The sequence below is a fragment of the Lithobates pipiens genome, unplaced genomic scaffold, assembly GCF_037356315.1.
Source record: "Lithobates pipiens isolate NorthernLeopardFrog02 unplaced genomic scaffold, aLitPip1_a1.2 Scaffold_13, whole genome shotgun sequence".
NCBI lineage: Eukaryota > Metazoa > Chordata > Amphibia > Anura > Ranidae > Lithobates > Lithobates pipiens.
The window spans coordinates 236183012-236209964 of record NW_027507718.1 but is presented as its reverse complement, the minus strand read 5'-3'; the positions used below and the strand labels follow the sequence as shown (position 1 = coordinate 236209964).

The window sequence follows — 26953 nt, the reverse complement described above, 5'->3', positions numbered from 1 at the left end:
ATCTAGCCATTGAGAAACTTTGGTGTACTTCATTAAAATTGATTTGTTGTTGCCAGAGTTCAGCTAAAAAATCTGTAAAGATCACCACTGAGTTCTGAAATAGAATGTGCCTTTTTTCCTCTAGTGATGTGTAATAGTGTTGTCCAAAGGTTTTAATCAAGAAATTTTCCAGCAACATGGGTCAGGGTCCTCTGCCTTTTCAGGCACACCTTTAAATTAGAGGTTGCTTTGACTTGTGTAATTTTCCCTATCGTCATGTTGCTGACACAGTGTTTGTAATTGTCTGTTTTGGTCTTTGACTGTTGTATGTGGGAGACCATGTCCTTCAACTGTCCTATTTAATTTTCTACTTCAGACGCAGACGCCTGGTTGTCCAACTTTCAGAAATCTTGTCTGATCAGAGAGAGTTCAATTTTAACTCCCTTTATTCTAGCTGTTGGCTTAGTCCACATATGTCAAACAAAAGGCCCACGGGCTGAACATGGCCCTCCAAGCCTTGTCATGTCGCCCTCACACCAGGTTTGGAGACACATTGTGCTGGAACGCTAGTTCATCACCTCTGGCACTCACCCTCTGCTCCAGCTCCCCACTTTTGTAAACACAGAAGCCTTCTGTGTTTACAAGGGCCAGCTTTGCTCTTGGGAACTAACAAATCCGTGCAAGCATTCATGGCAGGGCATGGCGGGGACAGATCTCCAGAATCTGAGAGGGAGAATGATCTCCCTGCAAGGCAAGGCAGAGTGGCCTACATGGGGGATGTACTAGAGCCTGGTCAGGTAGGAGATAGAGATAAGAAGCTTTGGGAGGGGGAAGTTGGGGTTCCACACTGTGGATAGTGCACCCCCAAACCCTGCACTCTGTACACAGCACACCCCTAAACTTTGTACTCTGTATATAATGCACCTCTGAACCCGGTACTCTACATGACACACTCCTGAACTCTGCACACTGTACGTAGCGCACCCCAGATACAGCTGGCCCTTTTGTGGGCAACTATACTGCTAATGTTGCTCACAATGAAATTTAGTTTGACAACACTGGTTTAGTCTGACACAGCGATATAGCCTCAAATACTTTCTCTATTTCTAAATGTTCAGACTTTGGGAATTGAGGCAGAATTACTGTCTTCTAAAGACCTGGTGCCTGTGTGTTCCATACAGCAGAACTTTACTAGTCGGCTCACTACCTCCAGGGGTCCCTTCCAGGAGACATTGGGAAAAACTGTGTGCTTCAAAGAGCACACATAGATCTCTTCAAAGAGATCCAACACAGAAGTTAATTGTAGGATAGTGTAACGACAAAGCTGTCCCCTCATGCAGCCCACTCAATGCTCTCCTGGGCTACACCTCTAAAAAAATAAAAAATAAATAATAAAATAAAAAAATAGGGGTGTGAGCCATCAGCCAGATACAACTTTAAAAATGAAGGTAGTTTTAGAAAAAGTGCCAGAACCTCCAGTAAACCACAAATTAATAGTGAACATTGAGCTGGTTACGGCTACTTTTTTAGCAACTCTTGTATGTATTTTGTGTATTTAGCGGTTTGCCCAGAGTTTAGATTTATAGTACCTGTAGACACTAGATCCTGGTCACCTGATTTCTACAAATTTGCTTTCCACATTGCTCTAGAAGCTTTATTTTTCTGTTGATCAAATTACTTTATGTACCTTTTTTTTTTTTCTGTTTTTTTATATTATCAGTGGCTGTTTATTTTATTTTGTTGTATTAGTGTAATTTATAGTAGGGGTTAACGGAAGTCTTTTTGCTCACGCTATTATTTTAGTAGTAGGCTTAGTAAACTTTCACATTGAGAAGGGAGGAGTTCTTACTGCCCATCCTGCCTGGACTTGAATACAATGACTTGGATAATTAATGTTTTTGTAAAAGTTTATTCTGCTGTGATATAACCTACATGTGATTTTGCAATAGAACATAAATGAAAGCACCCTGGAGGATGTCACACAAGAAGGCTTTGAAATTTCGTTGGAATGGGTGATGATGTGTCAAAGATGATGATTTAACAATGGGCTTTAGTCATTATGGGCTGTAAAGTTAATTCAGGGTGTCTCCTGGAAAAAATATGATCTCTTCATTAGGTATTCATTTTTGTTCATGTAGAACTGCACCTTGTATGAATAAAATCATTCTAGTTGTAGATGACCTGTAAACCAGATGGTTAGGTGTGGATGGAAAACACAACAACTCCTATAAATAGTATGAAAATATCCACGCACTCTTTTATAGTGTCAGAAAATGTAACTGTATTTTTTTCTGTACTTGGCATAAACTGCTGTTCTACTTTTTATGGTTTATGCCTATTTACATTTCAACATCTGACACGTGTGTTTGCGTGAACATTCCAGTATGGGTTAAGGATGGTGCTTTTTTTGGTACCCTGAGATTTAAAATTTGGTAGTGTTTTTTTTTTACTTTTATACCTGGTATATCCCATACCATTTGACTTGCGGGTGATAAAGCAACCCAGAGCAGCATGTGAAGCATAGAAATTCAATGAAAAGAAGTCCCAGGTGTAAAAAAAGGAAAGGTAAGGACTTTTACAAATTTTCTTCTTTAAGTGATATGATACCTAAAAGATATGTCAGCAAATGTTGGGAATTTGTTTCCTCTCTAATTGCTGCTGAAGTCTAGTAATGGAATTGTAGGGCAAGTGTGTAATTTAGATTGGTGTTTGGAACCGCGCAAGGTTCAATGGATAATTTGCTGGTGTTTGGGTGTCAAAGCCCCATGTTGTTGTAATTTAGAGATAGAAAAACATAGCTGATAAACCTGTAAATGGTTTGCCCAGCATGGCCTTATCCATAAGAGAGAGGGAGAGACAACTTTAATCTTTATTATATTGTAGATTTTTTATTAGCCAGTAATGGTACAAAGCTGTAGTTCTTATCAGATTGAATATAAGTAAGGTTCTGTTGTGCAAGACGATACTAAATGGATGCTGTTCTGCTGAAATTATTTTCCAAGTGTACAATAATTGTAAAACTGTGAGTAAGGTGGGAAATCAGTTATGCATTTATAAATTGTCTGAAAAAAGTTGAAGTCTACTTAATAATCTGCAGTGGCGACTTCTTGTATATTAAATATGTATGTTATGTAAAAGAAAACTATAGTGTAACTCTAGTAAGTGCATGTTATGAGCTGTTATTGCCATGCAAGTCATTTTTGACATGACGTCTATTTTTTTAAATGTTCTATGTGTATTTGTGTGATATATATATTTACGCATTTATATAGTATAGACATTCATAGGTTAGCCATTGATGACTATACAAAGCATTGTTTTCAAATAGTTGGCTAACTTGCATTTTGAGAAGGACAACTATTGTGCGACTTTGTAACAGTGATATAAGAGCAAATATAATGTGATAAGCAAATATATAGTTGTCTTTGTTTATTTGTAGAATTAGTCTATCTATCGAGCCTCCTTAAAGATATCTGGATTTCTTGCATCCATCTCCGATCCCCCAAAATTTGTTGCACTGTCCTTTTAAAAAAAAAAAAAAAAAAAAAACCCCTGTGCGTTTTATAACACAGACACAGCCTGGTATCATAGAACTATTTATTTCAAACTTCATACAAGTCTTTCAGACTTAAGCTGTCCATTTACTACTCGAATTTAAGCCGATTTCTGCTGTATCAGCTGAAATTTAAGCTGTGGGTGGCCCTTGTCAAAAGAGCTGGTTCAAAGATTGACCAAACAGTACTTGCATTCCATAAGGTGCAAGCACTGTTCAGGTATTTAGAAGCCACTGGAGCAGTGCATTCTGTATACAATAGGTGGCAGATGACCTTTTTATGCATGCTGCATAGCAGGGATAGGGCAACTGATGAATTATTCTCATTCAGCAGCTTTATTGTCTTTTACCAGTCTATTGTATGGAAACCATGGTGTTTATGAAGTAGGAGTTGTCTCATTGGAACCAAAGCCTTGGTTTCCATACTTTAAGACTCTGGTGCTAAGTGGAGGTAATAGGCAAGTTTTGTATAAGAGTACTTTCTTGTAGTTAAATATTGATTACCTAAGGTTTGCCTGTTTTTGGAATTGTTTGGTGCTTATGACATCTGCCCATACACGCAACAAGAAATGATAAAGCATAGATTACATTAGACTGTTTTAAAGAGTAACATTTTTGTTGAGAAAAAAACATTATCATCCTGGTGATCATTGCAGGGATTTTAACAAACATTTGTTATTCTGAAGAAATAGCTGTTTGTCTGTGCAGAGTGAGTCTGTGTGGAAATGGTTTTCAACCAATCAGCTGCTGCACCTGCATGGTGCTCTGAGGAAAGTTACAGGGTCTGCATCCCTTTTTAAATGTGATTTCCCTTTCAGAGTATCAACAAAAATGAAAATTTTGTTGCAGGGGATGCCAAAAACCCTGACTTGTATCTTAGTGCAAACTTCTGGGAAAATCAATAAGTTAATCACTCAAGCAGGAAATTACATTTTCAGGGGGTGTTCTCTGTACACCATCTGTGTACAGAATGCCTCCAGGTAGCCACATTGCGTTGCAATATAATGCAGGTAATTACAGCACTGCCGATTGAAAAGAAAAAGGTCATTTTTAATAAGGTATCAATTACAATATGACTTGTGTCACAATTATATACAGCAAAAATAGGAAGGGATAGCCCGGCCGCCACACACTTTACCTGGTCCGGGTTGTTAGCAGGTAAAACAGCCTCTGCTAAATTCATCCAGACCTCATCTTCAACATGTTTTGCCCGTCCTCTGGGCTTAATCATGGAAATGCAAGGCGAAACCTGTTGGAGTTGTCGACTGGATGAATCAAGCTGAAGCTGCTTTTACCTGCTAACCACCCGGCCCAGGTGAGGTGTCCAGCGGCTGTGCTATCTCTTCATATTTCTGCAGTATGCTTTGGGTCTGGATGGACCATTTCTCTGCCTTTACCCTCACCAATGGCAAACAACTCATCAGACCTGGAGAGCCTGAGCAGGGACCCTTAAAGGAGTTGTAAACCCCTTTGGGTCTTTCACCTTAATGAATTCTCTGCATTGGCAACAATACAGACTTGATGTGGAAATACAGGGTAAGTTAGGAAACGGCGATCACAGGTCAATTTGTTTTAGTATAAATCGCATAAATAGAAAACAAAAAGGGAATGCAAAGACACTGACTTTCAAAAGAGCCAACTTCCCTAAACTACGCGCCTTGCTAGAAGATATTAAATGGGATAAAATTCTAGGAACAAAGAAAATAGAGGAAAAATGGGTGTGCTTTAAGGGCATTAGCCAGTGCATCCCATTGGGAAATCAATTTAAAAGCGCTAATACATGTTCTGGGTGGCCTCCAACGTAAAAATGCATATAAAAGCAAATTAGAATGCCTTCAAAAAATACAAGACTGAGGGATCATTAGCATTCCAACATAACAAAGAATGCAAGAAATGTAAGGATGAAATCAGGGAGGCTAAGATAGAACTTGAAAGGCACATATCGGAGGAGAGTAAAAAAAATCCCAAGAAATTTTTTAGGTACATAAATTGTAACAAAAGGAGGTCAGATCATACTGGTCCCATAAAGAATGATGAAGGGAATCTGGTTACTAAGGATGAAGAGATGGCAAAGGTTTTGAATTTATTTGTCTCCTCCGGGTTCACAAGGGAATCAGGGGTTTCAGTAACCAAAACTGCAATGTTTATCCTCATGGCATGTCAAAGGAAGCACCCTCGTGACCTACAGAAGACAGAATTAGAAATAGACTTGAAAAACTTAACACAAACAAGTCACTGGGACCAGGTGGCTTGCACCCGAGGGTCTTTAAGGGACTCAGTCAAGTAATTGCCAGACCATTGTTCCTAATTCTTACAAACAGTCCACTGACTGTAATGGTACCAGCTGATTGGAGAAAAGCCAATGTAACACCAATATTTAAAAAGGGGTCCAAAATACATCCCTATGAATTACAGACTAGTTAACCTAAGGTCAATAGTATGCAAGCTCTTGGAGGGGATAATAAGGGATGATATATACGATTTTAGCAATGGCAACAGTATCGACAATCAGTTAATAATGATTTCATGAAGAATAGTTCTTCCCAAACCAAATAATTACCCTTCTATGAGGTGAGTTGCCATCTAGATAAAGAAAGGCCCGTAGATGTGGTGTATCTGGATTTTATTTATTTAATTTATTCATAAACGTCCTGGAGGATGAGATAAACAGCTCAATCTCAGTATTTGCGGATGATACAAAGCTAAGCAGGGCAGTAATGTCTTTGCAGGATGTGGAAACCTTGCAGCAAGACCTGAACAAATTAATGGGGTGGGCATCTACATGGCAAATGAGGTTTAATGTATAAAAATGTAAAATAATGCATTTGGGTGACAGAAATATAAATGCAATCACTCACTAGGGTGGTGAACCTCTGGGGGACTCTAAGAGGGAAAAGGACCTGGGGGTCCTAGTAGATGTAATCTACGCAATGGCGTGCAATGCCAAGCTGCTGCAAACAAAGCAAACAGAATATTGGCATGCATTAAAAAGGGGATTAACTCCAGAGACAAAACAATGATTCTCCCACTCTACAAGATTCTGGTTTGGCCACACCTGGGTTATACCGTCCAGTTCTGGGCACCAGTCCTCAGGAAGCATGTGCTTGAACTGGTCCAGAGAGTAGTACATAAAAAGATCGCCCCTTACACTTTTTAGGCAGAAAAATATAGGGAGTAACAATATGTGTAAAAATGCACATAGGTGCTAACTTTATTATAGAAAAAAATAGTATAGGTACAAAATTCACTTTAAAATACATCAATAAATCAATCATATACAAGGTAAAAATATCAACTCAAAGCTCAAAATCCACTGCCTAAATCAAGTTGAGGACAGACGGATAGGTTTACAAAATATATCCTGACATGTTTTGGAGATTCACATTGATAAATATTCCTTCATCAGGGATTTACAGTTGGGTGATTTGTTCCTTATATATAACATAAATTGTATAATACTGTGGATGGATAAAATTCGTTATAAATCATAACAGGGCAAAAACTGTGATGGAGGGAATACAGGCTGGCTGACGGTCCACACTGTGCCACCTAGTGGACAAACGATAGTATTGCAGCCAGTGTTGTACACCTTGCAAATACAAAAACATAAAAACAAAAAAACACCATAATAGTAATATATAATAATATAGAAGGAAAAGGGGAATCTGTGAATATAAGGAATAAAGGAAAAAGTGGAAATTAAACAAAAAAACAGAAAAACAAATGCCAAATAGCGTTACAAACTATAGATCATTGGGATACACAGAAATAAGTAACTACAGTCCTAAGAAGAACTACATACAGATAAGGAAATGGCCGCATCACATATAGATAGATACTTTAATATCTGTCTAGATGCAATGAGACAGTTGAAGCATTCTTATAATTGTTTGGGCGTATATTGTGCTCTATATATAAGGGGGGCAATTAGGTTAGGAGAGAACCCCTACAGATTCATTTCGCAAACTCCCGAGACGAATCCAGGGAGGAAGGGTCTAAAATTGAGTGCCTCATTGAAGCCAGGTGGTGAGGTTGCCTGCAAATTGAATATCCACCTCAACTCACATTGGAGGAGCTGTTTATTAAAATCTGCGCCTCTGGAGTTGAAGTGGATACGGTCAAGGGCAAGAAAGTGAACTTTGAGAAATTACTTTGGATGGACCAAGGCCATATGACGGCCAATGGATGCATCGGGGTCATGTTTTCGTATGGTTGTGAGATGTTGGTATATCCTTTTTCCAGAACTCGTTTTTCATCTTTCCAACATAGTAGCACCCATATTTGCATGTGAGCATGTATACTATGCCTGGGGTTTGCATTTAACATAGTTTTTGGGAAAAGATTGTTGCCCATTAGGCAGGCATACATCTTTACATATATCCATATACTGGCAGTACAGACATCCCCCGCAAGGTAAAGTGCCCAAAGTTTTACATACATCACCTCTATAAGATTTGTACTCGCTATTAACCAATTTGTCACCTACAGATTAGGGGTGCTGAAATTAATCGTTGCATCGGGATTTGGGTGTCCCCGATTCGGCATCGATGCATACGGACCGGAATCGCAATCTTGACTAAAGTGTTTCACAATTCTTTTTATACAAAGAATTCTCTCTGCTCTTCTGAAGCCACAGCCCTCAAAAGAAAGGAAGAGAAAAACTGGGCAGTCTGCCAAGAATCAAAACATTCTTTATCAGTTGAACTTAAAGCTGGGTTCTACCCTAAAGTGCAACTTCTGCTCATCGGAACCCTCCCCCCCCCCCCTCCGGTGTCACAGTTGGCACCTTTTGGGCGGAGGGGGTGCAGATACCTGTCTAAGACAGGTATTTGCACCCACTTCCCGGCATAGACTCCCACAGGAGTCTATGCCTCTTCCTGTCCTGCCGCGCTGTCTCCTGGGACACACACGGGTCCCAGAGACAGCTCGGACCATTTCTATTGCACTGCGCGACTTGCGCATGCACAGTAGGGAACCGGGAAGTGAAGCCGCAATGCTTAACTTCCTGATTCCCTCACCAAGAATGGCAGCGGAAGCAGCCTGTGAGCCGATCGATCGGCCTCGGCTGCCGACATCGCTGGATCCTGGGACAGGTGAGTGTCCGTTTATTAAAAGTCAGCAGCTGCAGTATTTGTAGCTGCTGGCTTTTAATGTTTTTTTACAGTGAAATCCCTCCAAGTATAAACATTGTAACAAATTTGAAAAAAATTTAACCACATAAACACTAAACCGGTTTCTGACATTTGTTGGTTTGAAGTTAAAATAATTTTATTTTTTTATTTTTTTTTGCTACAAAAATTACTTAGAACCCCCAAACATTATATGTATGTATGTGTGTGTATGTATATATATCTATATATATATATATATTATATATTATTTTGTTTTTTTAAGTAGACACCATAGAGAATAAAATGTTGCAATATTTTATGTCACCCTGTATTTGCGCAGCTATCTTTCAAATGCCATTTATTTTTTTAAATAACTTTTATGAATTAAAAAAAAAAATAACCAGTAAAGTTAGCATTTTTTTTTGTATAACATGAAAGATTTTATGTCGCGATAATCACAAGAGAATCGTGTTCTTTTTATTTTAAGCAAAAAAAAATCGTGATTCTCATTTTGGCCAAAATCGTGCAGCTCTAATTCACACCTTTTGAATTTTTAGTGATTTTTGTGTTATGCAGATTTGCATTACAGAAGTGTTCCATAGGAAACCATGTTAACTGGACTGTAGTGAAAATCTGCAAAATACAAAAAGCACAAAAAATGCATAGATGTGAATCCAGCCTAAGTGAAGGTAATAGTTTGTCTGGAACCGCTTGGTCCAAACTATTTAAATTTCATTAAAAGCTGGAGATGAGCTTTAAATGAGCCCCACTATATGTGCCCAGTATTAGACATGTTTTTTTTTTAAATTTAAAAATATTGCTATTCTAGTATGTGTATTTTACGGCAGACTATGGGGCTGTATTCTGACTGCAATTACTTTTTTTTTTTTTTTTTTATATGTAGTACAGTAGAAAAACAAAATCATTAAAAATGCCTATGACTCATCATGATCTGCGTATTATGACATCTGGTTAGGAAACGCAACACTCCTGTGATGTCTGTTTTCTCTTTTGATGCATCTTATTTTAGGAAACAAGCACAATGCACTGGAGTCAGTTTGCCGTTGCTGGTTCCAAATTGTACAAATATAAGCGTATTACAAGTTATTTACAAAGAGCTGTTTTTAAGGTTTGGAATATCTGTGGTTTTGGTGTAATTACACTTTTGCAACCAAATTAGGATACCACCTACTATTTGTTACATGTTCCCATTGACATAGCATAATTTACCATAAAATTTTAAATTAAAATAAATCCCTGCTTTGCAATGTTTATCAGAGTGCTATGTAATTGACATAATTAACCTTGTCTGTTCTGTGCTTTTAATTGATTTCATTTGTAAACTAGTTTTTGAACACTCTTTTGTAACGAAGGTTTAACCATTAGGGTCGTACACACAGACTGAATATCAGGACATTCGGCCTGTGTGTTTGGCAGCTGGTCTGACAAAAGCACTTAGAAAGGACATGATCGAAAAAGGTCTATTTGGTACCCGATCAGCACTCTCAGCCAATGGCTGAGAGCACTGGCCAGTGTGTTCTGGTGGTCAGAACACAATAGCTCAGCAGGGCAGACCGTTGTAGTAACATCGGATAGTAAAGCAGCTCCTCCTGAGCTCTTCATTTTTTTGTTTTTTTTGTTCATCCCAGTGGGGTGTGTACCATGCTTCAGAAATTGTTGTCCTGCATTGTGTGTTAATGAGGGATAGTTCAGTGAATATCAACTCTGTGTTGAGACAGGGATACTATGAGGCCCGTACACATGAGTCATATTAATCCTTTTAACTCCTAGACCAACTGTGCGTTTTACAATACAGACACAGCCTAGTATCATAGAGCTATTTACTTCAAACTGCTTACAAGTCTTTGACTATATCTGGTCTCCCACAGTACACAGAACATGGAAATGCAATTCTTTTAGTAAATATAAACTGCTAAATTACTTTCTCATCAGCAGTATATAGCAGTCTTGTGACTTCTCTCAGTGTCTGGTCAAAGTTTGTACAAGTTTTCATTCTCCTGACTGTCCTATGAGGCTTCAGGACCCCCGACACTCTGTCTGGACAGTACTGATTGGCCCTGTGCTGATCACATGCACCCTTCCAAGAAAAGGAAAAAAAAACTCTCTAACAATACACACCAAACTTATGCAAGCATATGCAGAATGCCCCCAACGCTCTGTACTATCAGCAGATTGATTGGGGACAATGGAAGAAGAGGGGGATCAGAGCAAACCGGCTCCCATAGCCTTTACACAATGCAAAGGATTAACCCCTTAGGTTTCACAGTATGACAAGCATGCTTTACTGCATATAGTATGCAGACTGATTTTACTGTTGTGGGTTTAGTAACACTTTAAGCCCTTGTACGGTCGGAGATTCCGTTGGAATGTGTCCGATCGGAGCGGTTTGTCGGATATTCCGACTCTGTGTGGTATGCATCGGACTGTTTCTGTCGGACCAAATTTTCCAACTTGCTGGAAATATTTTCCGACAAACTGCTCTGACCGGACATACTCCGATCATGTGTAGAGAATTCCGATCGGACAAAGTGCCACGCATGCTCAGATCAAATTCCTACATCAAAGCTATTGGCTATTAGCCTGAACGTAGTCCCGTCGTAATGAAATAACGTCATCACGTTCTGAACAATCGGATTTTCCGACTTCTTCGTCCGACCGTGTGTATGCAACAGTTTCGGACAAAATCCGACGGATTTGGTTGTCGGAATCTCCGACCGTGTGTACAAGGGCTTAGACTCTGGTGTTTATTGGAGGGAATTGGCAAGTGTTATATTATGGTACTTCCCTATAGTTAAATGTTTGCCTAATTTTTGCATAGATTACATTAAATAGACTGTTTTAAATAGTAACACTTTTGTTGAGAAAAAAAAACATTCCTCTCTTGGTGAGCAATGTGTATTGCAGGGATTTTAACAAATTGTTGCAGATTCCTACCTTTTGTTCTGAAGAAATAGCAGAGTGAATTTGTGTGAGTTTTTTTTTTATAATTATCAGTTAGCTGCTGCACCTGCAGAGCTCTAATGAGGAAAGCTGCAAGGTCTGCATCCCTTAAGACATGATTTCCCCTTGGGAGTATCTCACCAAAAATTACATTTTCGTTGCAGGGTATGCCAAAAAGCTGACTTGTATCTTAGCGCAGAAATCAATAAGCCAATCGCTCATGCAGTATATTACATTTTCAGGTGGCCATATTGCATTGCATTCTTACAGAAAATTGCAGGACAGCAGATTGAAAAGGAAGGTAATTTAAAAGAGCTAGCCATGACGCCACACACCTCACCCACCTCATTTTTGGTTGCGGCGGTGGAATTCCTCTGCGCTCATGTACCAGGCTTTAGAAATGGTCCTCCTGTGTTGTATGTTAATGAGGGATAGTTTAGTGAATACCCAGTCTGTGTAGGGACACTATGGGGCCCGTACACACGATGAGAAAATAGGATGAAAAATACTGCTTTTGAAAAGATCGTATGATAATCTGATTTATTGGTACACAGCTTTCGAGTGGCCATCATGACATCCAAAATTATCCGAAGAGACAAACGTGAGAATGTTTCTAGTAAGATACCAGCTCATACGATATTCGTTTAATCAGTACAGTACTCTTCCGAATAAAATCGAAGACCAAGATTATGCATGCTCAAACGAAAGAATACAATACAAAATATTGCGTCACTTCTCAAGTTGTATTCTATTGTGAGAATTTTCGTGACTTTAGTAACCTCTTCATTTTTGATATGAGACTAACATGTAAGAAAAAACAGACAATCATTTGTCCGATGATCTTCTGCTGTTTGAGGCTTTACAGTCAGCCATGACACCTCTTCAAAAACATCTAAAACATAAGATTTAAAAAAAAATGTTTAGGCATGTTGTGTGAATTATGATAAACATATAGTGTGGTTATCTACAATTTAACTGCAAAAGTGAAAATACACTTTTAAGTTATTTAAATCTTTTCTCTGCTAGAGGCAATGCTGCTGTCGACGGCAGTTTACGAGAGGTGTGCTTGTTTAACTCGCCCTGCATCTCGTTTATCCAGTTGTCTATCACTTTGATAGTGTCTAGTCTGGGCGGGGAAATGCAGGGAAATCCATCATGGTTCATGAACTTCTATCCTGTTGTGGGCGAGGCAGTGGAAGAATATGTTTTACAGCTTTGAAATGTTTATTTGCTGGAAATACTATTGAATGACATTGTGCAGCCCCTAATAAATACACTATGGAAAATTCTCTTAACAGTTTAATTCATGTAAAGGTCTAACAATATGGGTGAGTTATATTGACTAAAACATAGCTAGCCTAGTAACATATCTTTTTAAATGGGAAAAGTCTATGCTGCTTTAAAAAGATATGTATGCACCTGTGTAATCATTAATACATTATCCTGTGTGTGTGTGTGTGTGTGTATACACAAAAACCTTTATTTGAGATCTATAAATATATCCACACAAACACTTGTATTTAATCTGGCATCAGTCTCTTGCAGTCCATGTACAGCAGACATCAGACTGAGGGAGGGAGAAGCAGCACAAGGGACAAAGTTGTACCCCAGTGCTCATGTGTGAACAGGTAACATGCTAAAATGAGACAATATAGCACAATGATGAACAGATATTATCAGTGTGTTGCCTCTCCTTTCACTGTCCAGTCACAGGCTGGGGGATGGACAAGTCCTATAAGTATTAACTACAGCAGAGAAAAATCTGGTCTCTTGCCCTAGCAGACATGGGCTGTGTTGAGTTTTGTAAATCTCTGAAGTGGGCGGATAGAAAGATCAGTCCTTTGGCAGGTAAAGCAGATTGAATATACAGTATGTAATTTATCTTTGTTTTGAGCTTTTCCTGAGAGTTCAGCTTTTAGCAAACCAGTGTGGATTTGATTTAAATCAAGTCCATTTAAATCGTATTTTTCAAAGGGTAACTGTCATCCCTGTCCCGCAGCGGCTTCATCTCTGACCCGCTGTTGACTCACCAACAGTCTCATTCACTTCAATGAGACGGCTGGTGATATGGCAGTGACACAAGAAGGTGAGGGATGTGGCGGCAGCAGGTGAGTTGGTGCCCTCTAACAGGCGCTGCAATGATGGTTCTGAAATCAGAGGCGCTCTTTAATTGAAAGGACTTATTCTTGCTGGTAGTTAGAATTGTTAATATTTGCAAACAAAATGAAGGTTTCCTATTAAGGCTGTCAGGTTAGTAAAACAGCAATATCAGAACTGATTCAATCATGCAGTTTGTAGTGTTGTAGTTTGTAGTGTACACACAGGTTTACAGGTTTGCAAAAAATTAGATAAAGGAATATTCCTGAACTTTGGTTTATCTCATGGTTACTGTAAAAAAATTTCTTCAGTTTAGGCCGATATGTATTCTACATATTTATGGTAATAATAAAAATCACAATAACCATATTGATTGGTTTGCACAAAAGTTATAGCGTCTACAAAATAGGGGAAAGATTTATAGCATTTTTATTATTATTATTTTTTTTTTTTACTAGTAATGGTGTTGATCAGCAATTTTTATTTATTTTTTCCCAATAAAAATTTTTAATTGAGTAAACATAACAACGTGTATATAGTATACAAAAAATGGCTCTCCTGGGTGTCACACAATATATCCATCATGTGCTATGTTGGATTCGTTTTCGGACAATAAAACATTTGTTTGTGCAGACCACCCATATCACAATTAAAACTATTAATAACCCTTTGCATTTTGTGTACCAATATACTTAGTAGTTGAGGGTTGTGTTTTCGTGAGTGTCGTAAGAGTTAGTATTAGAACATAGAGGGGGCAGAAAAGAACTAAGAAATTAAATGACAGGGTGGTAGGTTTTTTCACCGCTGTATACATAAGTGGTTTTCATGTTGGTCCAAGGGGTTCCAGCCCTGAGGTCCTTCATTGTTCAAGAACCAGGTATACAAGTCAAGTATCAATAATCCCATCTCACAAAGTCAGCCATTTTGCATTTTGGGAAAAGAGTCAGAGTACTTAAAGAGGAACCATGATTAGTACTTAGAGGAACCATGATTTCTATAGTTTGTGGAATTTGTCAGTATTTTCCAAAGCCATGAACACTGTCTCCTCCATTTTATAAAGGGAGTCCATGGCAGATAGCCATTCTGTTACCGTGCGTACATGTTTTGTGTTGTGTTGTGTTGTTTTCCAGTGCCTGGGGATAATTGTTTTAAACGCATTTAACGTATGGTGCACAACACATTTTTTTATACTTGCTTAATGAGTAATTAGAAATATGCAATAGGCAGCATTGTGAGTTTCAGTTTACTCTTTGTTATGGAGTAGATCTGAGTGCAGACCACATCCCAGAAACTGCGGAAAAGCAGGCAGTCCCACCAGATTTGCAGCATGGTACCTTCAGCAGTTTATTTTTTATTTTTTTATGATTTGTCTCTCCTCTCACAGAACAGGGATTTGTGTATTTACACACACACACACACACACACACACACACGTACGTCCCTGTTCTGGCTCTCGCGCCCACCCATTGTGCGTGTCCAGCGGTCATCTGCATCCCCGCAGTGAAGCGGGCACATGCATGCCTGCTATCCCGTTTAAAGGGACCGACGTACAGCTACGACTTGTAGCTGACCTGCCGCAGTATAATGGCGGTTGGTTGGCAAACGGTTGAGAGAGATTATAGCCCCTGTCAGGTTTTATTTGCCATCTGTGTGTCATTAGGGAAATTTCCCTTCTTTTCCCTTGCTGTCCCATAGTCAGAGGAAAATCTTCCAAAGTGGGGGGAATCTCTGGTTGTCACCAGGACCACCAGAATTAGTGTCTCCATTTGAACATTTCCCCCCAATTGCTCAGGACAACCCAAAATTTTACAGCAATAAAAACCTAAAAAAAAGAGTTCTAACCCTTCTCCATTCTATCCAAGTCTAAAAAACAAAAATGTTTTACCTTTTTAGTTATACTTTAAATAATCACATATACCTAACTTCCACAGCTCTTCTTTACAGCCTTGTTGAAGCAGGAGTGTTGAAAACCATGCCTAGTATACCACATGAAATGGTGACGGCAATGATCGTCTTATCTGATGTTTTAAAAAATGGCATGAATAATTTGGTTTTGTCAGTGTTTTTAATGTTGTCCTCCAGCTACTTTAAGTGATGGAAGTCTAAAGCCTACTACACATGCGCTACATCGGCCGATTCAATAGAAACCGGCTGACATTCGGCACATGTGTATGGCAGCTGGTCCGACAGAAGCCAGCCGTGAATGCAGAAAACCCATGTCATCCCCCAGTCAGAGCACAAAATAGTTTATCGGGGGCGATATCACTGTACTAACTTCGGATTGTTAGTACAGCAGCTCCAACTGGAGTTGTCAGGTTTTTTTTTTTCTTCCGTTCAACCCAGCAGGTTGAAAAAAAATAACTAATGCTGTGTACTAGGCTTTAGAAATTTCATTGGTTTACATGTATTTGCAGCTAAGAAAAGACAGATTGCAAGGCAGAGCAAAATTCACATATCGTGTTTGTGATTTTCTCCATCCACACAAAGTAGGTGGATGGAGGAATCCCCAAGCAGCCCCCCCTTCCAGAGGGGGGAGTCTTGTGTTGAAAGGGACCTATCCCATTAATTGACTAGTTTCCCAAAACAGTTACCTTTAAGGCATTCTGTGATTACTAATTTGTAATCACATTTGTTTGTGTTCTCAACCGAAAGGCCAAACCATCAAATGGCTGGTGTCGTAACTGATCAAATGTGCAGCACTATGGTAAACGGAGGCTAAGATGGCAGTATTTTGACTGTGAAAAATAAGCAGGCTTAGTTTCACTTTACAGCAGCAAACAAATACTCTTGTATATAAGTGTGATGTCCTGGTGATGTAGCGTTCAAAGAATATTTTGTCAGGCCTTGCTTCCCTCCAGGATAGGCATTTCCTAGCAGTCAAGAAGGGTAAAGAGAGGGCACACTGGCCTTGTGCATTATCCTTAGTAAATTTGACAGATAAAAAGCTACTCACAAACATGTGAAGAAAATTTGCCTAATATAAGCCACCTAGCAGTGGCAATGGGTCTTGGTATCGACAGTCCCCAGATGGTGAAGGAGAAGACATTGGGACCACTGCTGGCTGATGCTTTTTGAAGGGACAACTTCTTCCTCAGAGCCTAGCAGTAGTAGCTTCTTCAGCTCATTATATACATGTGTGCACTCAGTAGACACATCACAAGAAAGCTCAGGGTCCTTGTCCACTCCAAAAGACTCCAGTAGAAGGGTGACATCAAGTGACAGATGGAAAATGACACCTAACCCCCACTATGTGATGTAGAAAAAACATTAGAATCACTGATAATCACTATAGACAGTGCAGATATCAGCCAGATGGAGTAAGGATTTTCTATACCTGAAAATGCATTGATAGAGCATAGCATATTGGTGCACTGATCAATATCTATCCTTGCGGCTGATATGTGTAATTGAAGTGAAAATTATGTTTCTTTTTACCTCTATCATGGTGATCTTACTGGTGCCATATTGTTTGTTCCCGGGAGGTATAACTGAAAATGTGCTTCGGTTGTCACTTCCTACTCGCCTGCCATAGTGTGAGGATGATATCCTCAGAGACTAGCATCTGCTTTTTTTGTGCAGACATCCGCTAGAGCACAAAGTGGATGTGTGCACATTGCTAGTCTAATGTTTTTCTGGGATGAAAATGGCAGCAAATCAATGGAAAGGAGAGGGGGACAGTAGTGACAGAATTTCTGTCTCATGCTAAAAAAAAAAAAAAAAAAAAAAAAAAGAGTAGAGAAAGGGCCCTAAGGCTTTCCTGGGATGCTCACAGACATTATGGTATCTAGAATAAGCTTAATATCATTTGATATACACTAAATATAAATACAGTTAAGTTACATTTTCCAGGTTGTATACACATATATAATAATTACTATTGTTGCAACTTTATTCCCAGTAAATGGACTTATGTTCTTGAGATACTTAGATGTGCAACCTAGATATTATTATTATTATTATTATTAGTTTCACTTTAAAGTGGAGTTCCACCCAAAAGGTAAATTTTGCTTTAAGCGCTCCTCACCCCCTTCTATCGGGGGGAAGCAGGTACCTAGTTTTGATAGGTATCCCACTCCGTTCCTTTTGGGCCACCTAGGCAGGTTCAGGCAGCTGGATAGTGGGACATGTGACAGTGTGTGTTTATTAAAGGGGTGTTCCAGCCTTAGACATTTTTTTTTTAACAGTCAGTAGCTGTAGCTGCTGACTTTTAATAAGGACACATACCTGTCCAGGGTGCCTGTGATGTCGGCCCACTCCCCCCGGGCTGATAAGTTCCTCATATCTTGTCTCGACGCCACCATCCTCACTAAAGGAAACAGGCAGTGGAGCCTTGCGGCTTCACTGCCCGTTTCCTACTGTGTATGCCTGAGTCGCACGGCACTTTGTGAATGGCCCCGTTGTGTTCTGGGACACACACATGTCCCAGAAGACAATGGGGCCACTCGCCAAAGAGGAGGAAGCGCCGCGGAATAGGAAGAGGCAGATTAAGAAGACTGCCTAGTGATAGGTTTTTCTGGTAAGTTAAAAAATATATATTTTTTTTCAAATGTGTTTTTTTTTTTTTACATTTTTTTAAGAATATTATTGCTATTTTTATTTTTAGGGTGGCCCTAAGAATAATCAGTATCTGCACTTTTTGTAGCATTTTTTCATAATAGACTCCGTCTATATTGTTCATGTTTACACTTGGTTTGTTGTAACCACTTGACATCCGCGCTATGGCCGAATGACGGCCACATCGTGGATGTGAATTCCCGGGAGGCCGTCATATGATGGCCTCCCCTGTGCACGCTTCCTGCACGCGCTGTGATCACTGAGTCACTGAAACATGGGTGATCACCGATCCGGGTCCTGGTCCCTTACCATGTGATCAGCTGTTGGCCAATGACAGCTGATCACATGATCAAAACAAAAGCTTAGTGATCACTTTTTTCTCTCCTCACGCAAAGCTGATCACCGGCTCATATTAAAGGGACATCGGTCCCGAAATGGAACAGGCAATTATGCCTCATATATGGCACCTATCAATGCCCACAAGTGCCACCTATCAGTGCCCACCAGTGGTGCCAATCAGTGCCACATAGAAGTGCTGCCTATTAGTGTAACCCATCAGTGCCCATCACTGCCACCTATCGGTGCCCATCAGTGCCGCCTCATCAGCGTACATCAATGACAGACAAAAATTACTCATTTTAAAATTTTATAACAAAATAAAAAATAAAAAATAATTTTTTTTAAATTTGGTCTTTTTACATTTTTTTTAACAAAAAATAAAAATCGCACAGGTGTTTGAATACCACCAAATGAAGGCTCTATTTGGGGGGGAAAAATTATAAAAAAATGTATTTGGGTACGGTGTATGACCGCGCAATTGTCATTCAAAATGCGTGAGCGCTGAAAGCTGAAAATTGGTCTGGATAGGAGGGAGGTTTAAGTGTCCAGTAAGCAAGTGGTTAAGCAGAGTCCGGACCCTTCTTTTCACACACTATTGGCTGCCCTCTTTTTCCAGTTGTGCATCTTTATAGGCTGCAGGCTCGGTTTCTACCTCCTCCATTCACTGTGGGTGTATCACAAGCCTTTGAAAATAATTGAAAGCAGTATCTACCCCTAGCTAGATTTGTGTATATCCACTTGTACTTGCTGATATTTTAGATGCTCCATGCTCGTTAATTCTAGTGGTTAGAGATTGTCAATTTTTAAAATTCCCCTCACTTTGTCAGTGTGACAACAACAAATCTTTAAAGGTTTTATCTTTCACTCCTCTCTATGTATAAACAAAAAGATGAAGCCTGTCTATGTTCTTGTTGTTTTTCCTCTGTAATACTGTATGTTCTTGACAGTAATAAGAATATTGTGTAGAACAAGAGACATATGATAGTTAAGTTTCCATTGTTTTTTTGAAAAAATCTGTCCTGAGGCTATTCTAGAAAATGTAATGAGTGTTTGTGTGATCTTTTCCAAGATTGTGGCTGCTGATACAAATGTGCATTTTGGCAATAGTAAAGATGTCCCTCCAGGGCTTGTTTACACAAATACAGCGTGTGTCACAATGAAAACTTACTTTATGCAGGTCACTGGGAATACAGAATCATTCATCGGGTGATATTCATACAGTATCTTTCTGATCCATGGATTGTGTACATGACAGCAATGAGCAGATAGTGATAGGCACAACATAGGTTTATTTCCAATTTAAGAGAATAATTTTTCTATCATTTACAGCCCAGGAAATTGTCATCTTAGCCTCTGTTTGATCTGCAGTTGCCGTAGTGCTGCACATGTGATCAGCTATGAAACAAGTCGTAGGACAGCTTGGTTGAGAGCACAAGCAACTGTGACAGTTATCATTCACAGCATGCCTTGAATGTTTGAACTGTTTTTGGAAATTAAGTTGATGGGTTTAGTTCTGCTTTAAGTTTTATTATCACAATCTTAGTTTAAAACACATAAAAGATACCGCACGAGTAAGTTTTTGGAGTGTTCCTACAGATAACACTAGATGATTTTAACTTTACTCAAAAGATAAAATTGGATATTGGCTCAACACCCATAATTTCCGGTATCATAAATGCAGCACCCCTGGTTGGAGTTCTAAGTGATAGGATTTTTGTTGGGTAAATTGTCAGGCTTGGCTGGCAGCCAAGCTTGTGCGTTAATCTCAGCAGCAGCTTCTCTGGGGACTCCTCACTGCTTGCTGGAAACTTGTAGAAGGTTCCAGAAGCAGTTGGGAGGGGTCTTGGAGGAGCTAGCTGGAGTGTTCTGAGGGCCCTGACCAATCCCAACCGGATGGGTTGGCAGGGGGCAGGCAACCTTAAAATACTCAGGGTCAGCCCAACTTGGGGCAGTGTGAGTTTAGGTGAAAGTTGGAGTGTTAAGCTGTCAGAGGTCTTTGAGAGTAGCCCCTTAGTTTGGGAGGGGGGTGCAGAAGGGACCCCTCTTCATGACACACAGGGATCCTGACCAGGAGGCACAGGAGTAAGAGGACAGCAGGATGACACAAATTTCCAGGGAGGAAGACAGCCAAGAGGGCTGGTGAGTGTTGTAGTCAAATGACTGAGAGGCATTCCTGAAGGGACTGGGTGCAAGCAGCCTGGGATAGATGGTCCTCTATTTTTGCTGCAGTACCAAATGGACCCAGAGTCCCTTCCTGCAAAGCACATTCACAAGGATCTGACTGAGATTTTGTTGGATCAAACAGTAAGTGCTAGCTGATCTTGGGTTTGTATGTGTGTGTTTGTCTGTGCTGACGGTAGAAGAGAAGTATGTATGTACCAGATGTATATAGGTTGTGTCCCTGAAGAGTTTCCTACTGGTCAAATGGGTGTCCCATAACAACCCTTCCCCATCCTATTTTAATTCCCCCAAGTAAAAAAAAAAAAAAAAAAAAAACAAAGCCAAAAGGACTGCTTTTTGACTCCAGAGTGAATAGAAAATTCATGTGCCTGGCTGTTATGGGTGGGAGATAACAATATTCACCAGCGGCTCCTGCGGGGTTAGCGCTACATAAAGAATAATTTAACCAATGCTTTACCAGGGATGAAACATTTCCTGAGAGTTATGGTTACAAAATTTCTTTATAAATGCCTTCCTGAAATCTAGCAAAGAACCACAATAAGACAAACGTTTAAACCGTTAAAAAGAATTAACACCCATCATGTCCCCATTTGAAGTGGATATTCTCTGTGTGCCTCAATATGCATGTATTAACATATATGTACATATAATTAGATAGCCAGAACCACTGACATTGGTATGAATTTATTTTCCAATAGAAAAGGGCCTAAGTGGGCTGATCAACGTATCAGCTGGAGTGACGCTTGTTACTGCGCGTGCGCAGACCCATCAGGGAATTTTTCGACGGGGGGCAATTCATGATAGAACACCGGCAATGGAACTGTCCAAATCGGTGCCACACCGACTTTACTGCGCTGCACCGATTCCCAAAAGTAGTTCCTACACTACTTTGGGTGAGATTTCAATAGACATCTGTGCAGGAACCCACACAGATGACAGGGAAATCGCTCCCCAAGTCGGACTGAAATGTGGGTTTGAAATTGTGCGAGTTCAGCTGGACTCACACAATTTCAAACCCACCTTCATTGTGAACCCAGGCTCATGGAGAAAAGAAAGAGAAGGTGTTCTGTAACTCTGTCCTAGGGTAATAACACTCTTTCATCATAGAGACAGTATGGTGAGTTAGCTTTTTTTACCCCAGGATTTGTGTTGCTGGCAGAATTTGAAAATAAGGGGACACAGAGCTGCATGAACAAAAAACATAGGTAGTGTGGTTTAGTAAAATATTCACCAACATCCCTGGATAGTAAGTATATACAGGATAGTTTTTTTAGGGGATTTTTAGCGGTGCTAATAACACAAGTATTCTCAAGAAGTAATTAAAAGTTTAACACGTTTTTATTTATACATGGCTAAAAATATATACATCATAAAAAGTTAGCAAATTATCATTTTATCGTATCACAGGTGTCAAATTCTGAGTAGGTGATGATTTGATGTTATCCCGACATGTTTTGCCCAGAGAGGGCTTCCTCGGGGGATAGAATCAAAGGGTCATCACTATTCATAAAGAAAAAAACAAATACCAGAATATAATTTTTTTTTAAACAAATAAGAAAACAATATATACAGTGGGGATCGAAAGTTTGGGCACCACAGGTAAAAATGTGTAATGTGCATAACGAAGTCAAGGAAAGATGGAAAAATCTCCAAATGGCATCAAATTACAGATTAGACATTCTTATAAGATGTCAAAAAAAGTTAGATTTTATTTCCATCATTTACACTTTCAAAATTACAGAAAACAAAAAAATGGCGTCTGCAAAAGTTTGGGCACCCTGCAGAATTTTTGCATGCACTGTTCCCTTTGCAAAGCTGAGACCTGCCAGTGTCATGGATTGTTCTCAATCATCTTCTGGGAAGACCAGGTGATGTCAATCTCAAAGGTTTTAACTGGCCAGACCCATCTGACCTTGCCCCAACAATCGGCATCATGTGTTCTTCTAAGCAGTTGTCTAGAAAACTGAAACTTAAAATAGTTGACGCTCACAAAGCTGGAGAAGGCTAGAAGAAGATAGCAAAGTGTTTTCAGATGTAAATATGCTCTGTTCGGAATGTATTTAAGAAATGGCAGTCATCAGGAACAGTGGAAGTTAAAGCAAGATCTGGAAGACCAAGAAAAATATCAGACAGAACAGCTCGCCGGATTGTGAGAAAAGCAATTCAAAACCCACGTTCTGGCAGACACTGTGGCTGTGGTACACTATTCCACTATAAAGAGATACTTGTTCAAATATGGTCTTCATGGAAGAGTCATCAGAAGAAAACCATCTACGTCCTCGCCACAAAAATCAGCGTTTGAACTTTGCAAATGAACATATAGACAAGCCTGAGGCATTTTGGAAACAAGTTCTGTGGACCGATGAGGTTAAAATAGAACTTTTTGGCCAGAATGAGCAAAGGTACGTTTGGAGAAGAAAGGGCACAGAATTTAATGAAAAGAACCTCTGTCCAACTGTTAAGCATGGGGGTGGATCAATCATGCTTTGGGGTTGTATTGCAGTCAGTGGCACAGGGAACATTTCACGAGCAGAAGGAAAAATGGATTCAAGAAAATATCAGCAAATTTTGGGTGGTAACTTGATGCCATCTGTGAAAAAGCTGAAGTTAGAGGGGATGGCTTCTACAAATGGATAATGATCCTAAACGCACCTCAAAATCCACGGGGGATTACATCAAGAGGCGTAAACTGAAGGTTTTGCCATGGCCTTCACAATCTCCTAACCTCAACATTATTGAAAATCTATGGATAGATCTTAAAAGAGCAGTGCGTGACAGACAGCCCAGAAATCTCAAAGAACTGGAACACTTTTATAAGGAAGAATGGGCAACGATACCTCAAACAAGAAGAGAAGACTCTTGGCTGGCTACAAAAAGCGTTTACAAGCTGTGATACTTGCCAAAGGGGGCAGTACAAGATATTAACTCTGCAGGGTGCCCAAACCTTTGCAGACGCCTTTTTTAGTTTTCTGTAATTTTGAAAGTGTAAATGATGGAAATAAAATCTAACATTTTTGACACATAAGAATGTCTAATCTGTAATTTGATGCCATTTGGAGATTTTTCCATCTTTCCTTGGCTTCGTTATACACATTAATACACATTTTTACCTGGGGTGCCCAAACTTTCGTTCCCCACTGTAATGACCATTACTGAAGATACATTTTTTTAAATATTCACCATACCCAGCCATTCAACCGCTTACCCAGGCAAATGCTCCCATATTGTTAAACCATAGCCTAATGGATGCTATGGAAGAAACAGGACAGGTCGTGCGGCCGCAGAGGGCCCACAAAGACCAAGCTACAAATGCCAAATTATAGGTAAGTCGCTCTAGTACCATAACATAATTTAAAGCAGAAAAGTTGTAAGTAATAATAATGTTACAAGGTGAACAATATACTCACAGAATAGATTGCTAATGTAAATTTAAGCGAGGGAACCAAATATAAAAGGAAAATATGACAGTCCACCAGAAAGGACTAAAATCACAAGGAGAAAAAAGGTAATTTGGTTTATGAACCAAATATATGGCTATCCTCACAAAATTAATGGCCTTTTGAGGGCATAACAGTGTTTTACTTAGAATATACTAGGCGTAGAAGAAAACGCAAAACTATATATTACATAACAGTGATTAAACTTATCACTGATAATAACTGCTGCAAAGCGACAATGTGCCAAAAAAAGCATCAAGCCGACAGCAGTGAGTCATCTGAGATGGTGTAGAGGATATATAATCTAGTAGCTGAGGTTCTTCAAATTGCATAATACATAGGATTTATGTCCATAAAGAAACTTTGAAAGAGCAAAAAGGGAGATAGAATACGGATATACTGACTATATGGTATACTCTTTAGCAAGAGTGCTGGGTGCGAACTGGGGGCATACGTTTTCTATAGAGCAACAAACCTAATGGTCCATTTTCATAAAAAAAAAAAAAAAAACTCCACATCCAGAAAACTGATTTTGGAAGGGTCACAGGTCATAGTAAATTTCAAACTGTATTACACATAATGTCCATAAACCAATATAGTTCCTCTCTAGTACCTGACCAAAAAAGTAGAATGTCATCGATCGATGCCAAGAGATCACATGTGTCGGTAAATTGGATATGTCTTCACAAGCAAAACCGTTCCCTCTCCCACCCCCTCCAGGTACAGGTTGGCATACGATAGGGCACACGTGGTCCCCATCACTACGCCCTGCACCTGGAGGTAGTGGGAGGGTCCAAACGTAAAGACATTTTGTGTCAAGATAAATTTCAATACAGTGAGTATAAATTGATTGTATTTATGGGCAGGTTGTAATCACAAGGTTACCACCCTTATCTGTGAGCTTGAGTTTGGGAGTTTGTAAAGAAGCTACAGCTTTTTTGTGGGAGATGAAATTGAGTTTGATACCCCTGCCTGAAATGATGCGTACATAGCTCGTTAGTCTCTGCAACACCTCAAAGTTCATTAAATCCCAGAACTTCAGTTGCCACTATCCCAGCTATCTACATTTAACTTTAGTCTTATTGCAGAAGTTGTGAGAAATTTTAGGTAATTGAACATTTATATATCCAGAATATTTGGATTCATTGATCTCTTAAGCTACAGTATATAATGTAAAATATCTGTTTTCTACACCTGGTTATACGACTTAAAATATCTATTTTATTGTGCAACCTTTTACTATGCATGTTTTAATCGGGAAATAACACTTATAATACCTATGTGCCATTTCAGAGCCTGGAAGATTGCACAGGTCATCTCACAGTGATGCCTATAGTACTTCTAGTGAAAGTCCATCTATTGTATCATCCGACGCAGAATTTAGACAAGGTAAGATATTTACAGAGCGGAATGGTAATTTTTTTTATTTTTGTGTGCTACTGAGGAAATTCTTATTCTAAAAGAACCAAACTCCCCTTAGTTCTGTTCACAGAACTATGTAATCTGCAAACATCAACATTATTTATATACTTAACCAGGCTCCGATTTATGCAAAAATCATTTAGGGTACCAAAGTTTTAGGTGGGTAGAAATCTGTTCCTTTTGTTACTTTTTACACATTCAATTGCTATGTAAACATGCATGTACAGTATATTTAAAGAAGAACTTCAGTTTTTTCTCCTACTATCAACAGTTGCATTGTACATGTAAATTACAACCCCACTGTGTGTGTAAAGTAAAATAAAATAATAAATGGTAAAATAAGAAAAATAAAAATGTTAACGTGCCCTGTCCTGCTGAGCTCACGTGCAGAAGCGAACGCATATGTATCGCATCGCCCGCATAGGAAAACAGTGATTTTTTTAAGGATTGTCACCATTCCACGAGCGGACACAATTTTAAAGCGTGATATGTTGAGTATCAATTTACTCGGCGTAACATTATCTTTCACAATATAAAAGTAGGAGTGGGTGAGTTTGAGATGAAGGGAAAAGAAAAATCAGCCTAAAATATCTGCCACAAAAATCAGCATCATAGATCGGCCAGAGAAAAAAACATATTGGTCAACCTCTAATCTGCAGACAACAGAGAAACATGGTACAGAGGTATGATCTATGCTGAGACTGATCATTCCATTCAGTTCTAGTAAAAAAGTTGTAGTTTAGCCTTAAAATTCAAAAAAAACAAATGGAACCTTTTAGAATGGCAGGAAAAAGACCAAGTGGACCATCAAGTCTGCCCTATTTTCAGAGATAATAGATATGATTACAATTTTACTTTTTTTTAAAATACCCTTTTGACTAATTTTACTATACACCTATATATGTGCTTATATGTTATAAAACATTTTTTTTAAACTCTGCATTCTTAAAGTTTTTTGGCCATGTCAATGTGCTCTAGGGATTTGCTTTTAACCACTTGCTTACTGGGCACTTAAACCCCCCTCCTGAATGTTTAGCTTTCAGCGCTGATGCACTTTGAATGACAATTGCGCGGCCATACAACACCGTACCCAAATGAAATTTTTATCATTTTTTTCCCACAAATAGAGCTTTCTTTTGGTGGTATTTAACCACCTCGCGCCTGCCCTATAGCCGAATGACGGCCGTAGAGCAGGCGCGTTCGTCCGGGAGGCCCTGGACGTCCTAATGTTTACTTCCGCAATGCGCGCCGCCGCGGGCGCGCACCGCGGAAGTTCTGTGTTCGCCGTGTCCCCTGGGCACGTGGTCGTTTACAGCGTG

At 39.4% G+C, this 26953-nt stretch overlaps 1 protein-coding gene across 14 annotated transcripts in view; it reads left to right on the top strand.

Annotated features, from left to right (window-relative positions):
* The window catches only part of PTPN13 (protein tyrosine phosphatase non-receptor type 13), a 413328-nt gene that overhangs the window by 194015 nt on the left and 192360 nt on the right, over positions 1 to 26953 (top strand). For all 14 annotated transcript variants that reach the window (XM_077476384.1, XM_077476379.1, XM_077476376.1 and 11 more), the window contains one exon: positions 25506 to 25601. In XM_077476384.1, the coding sequence (XP_077332510.1) occupies positions 25506 to 25601 (96 nt within the window). The remainder of the gene's footprint in view (positions 1 to 25505; positions 25602 to 26953) is intronic.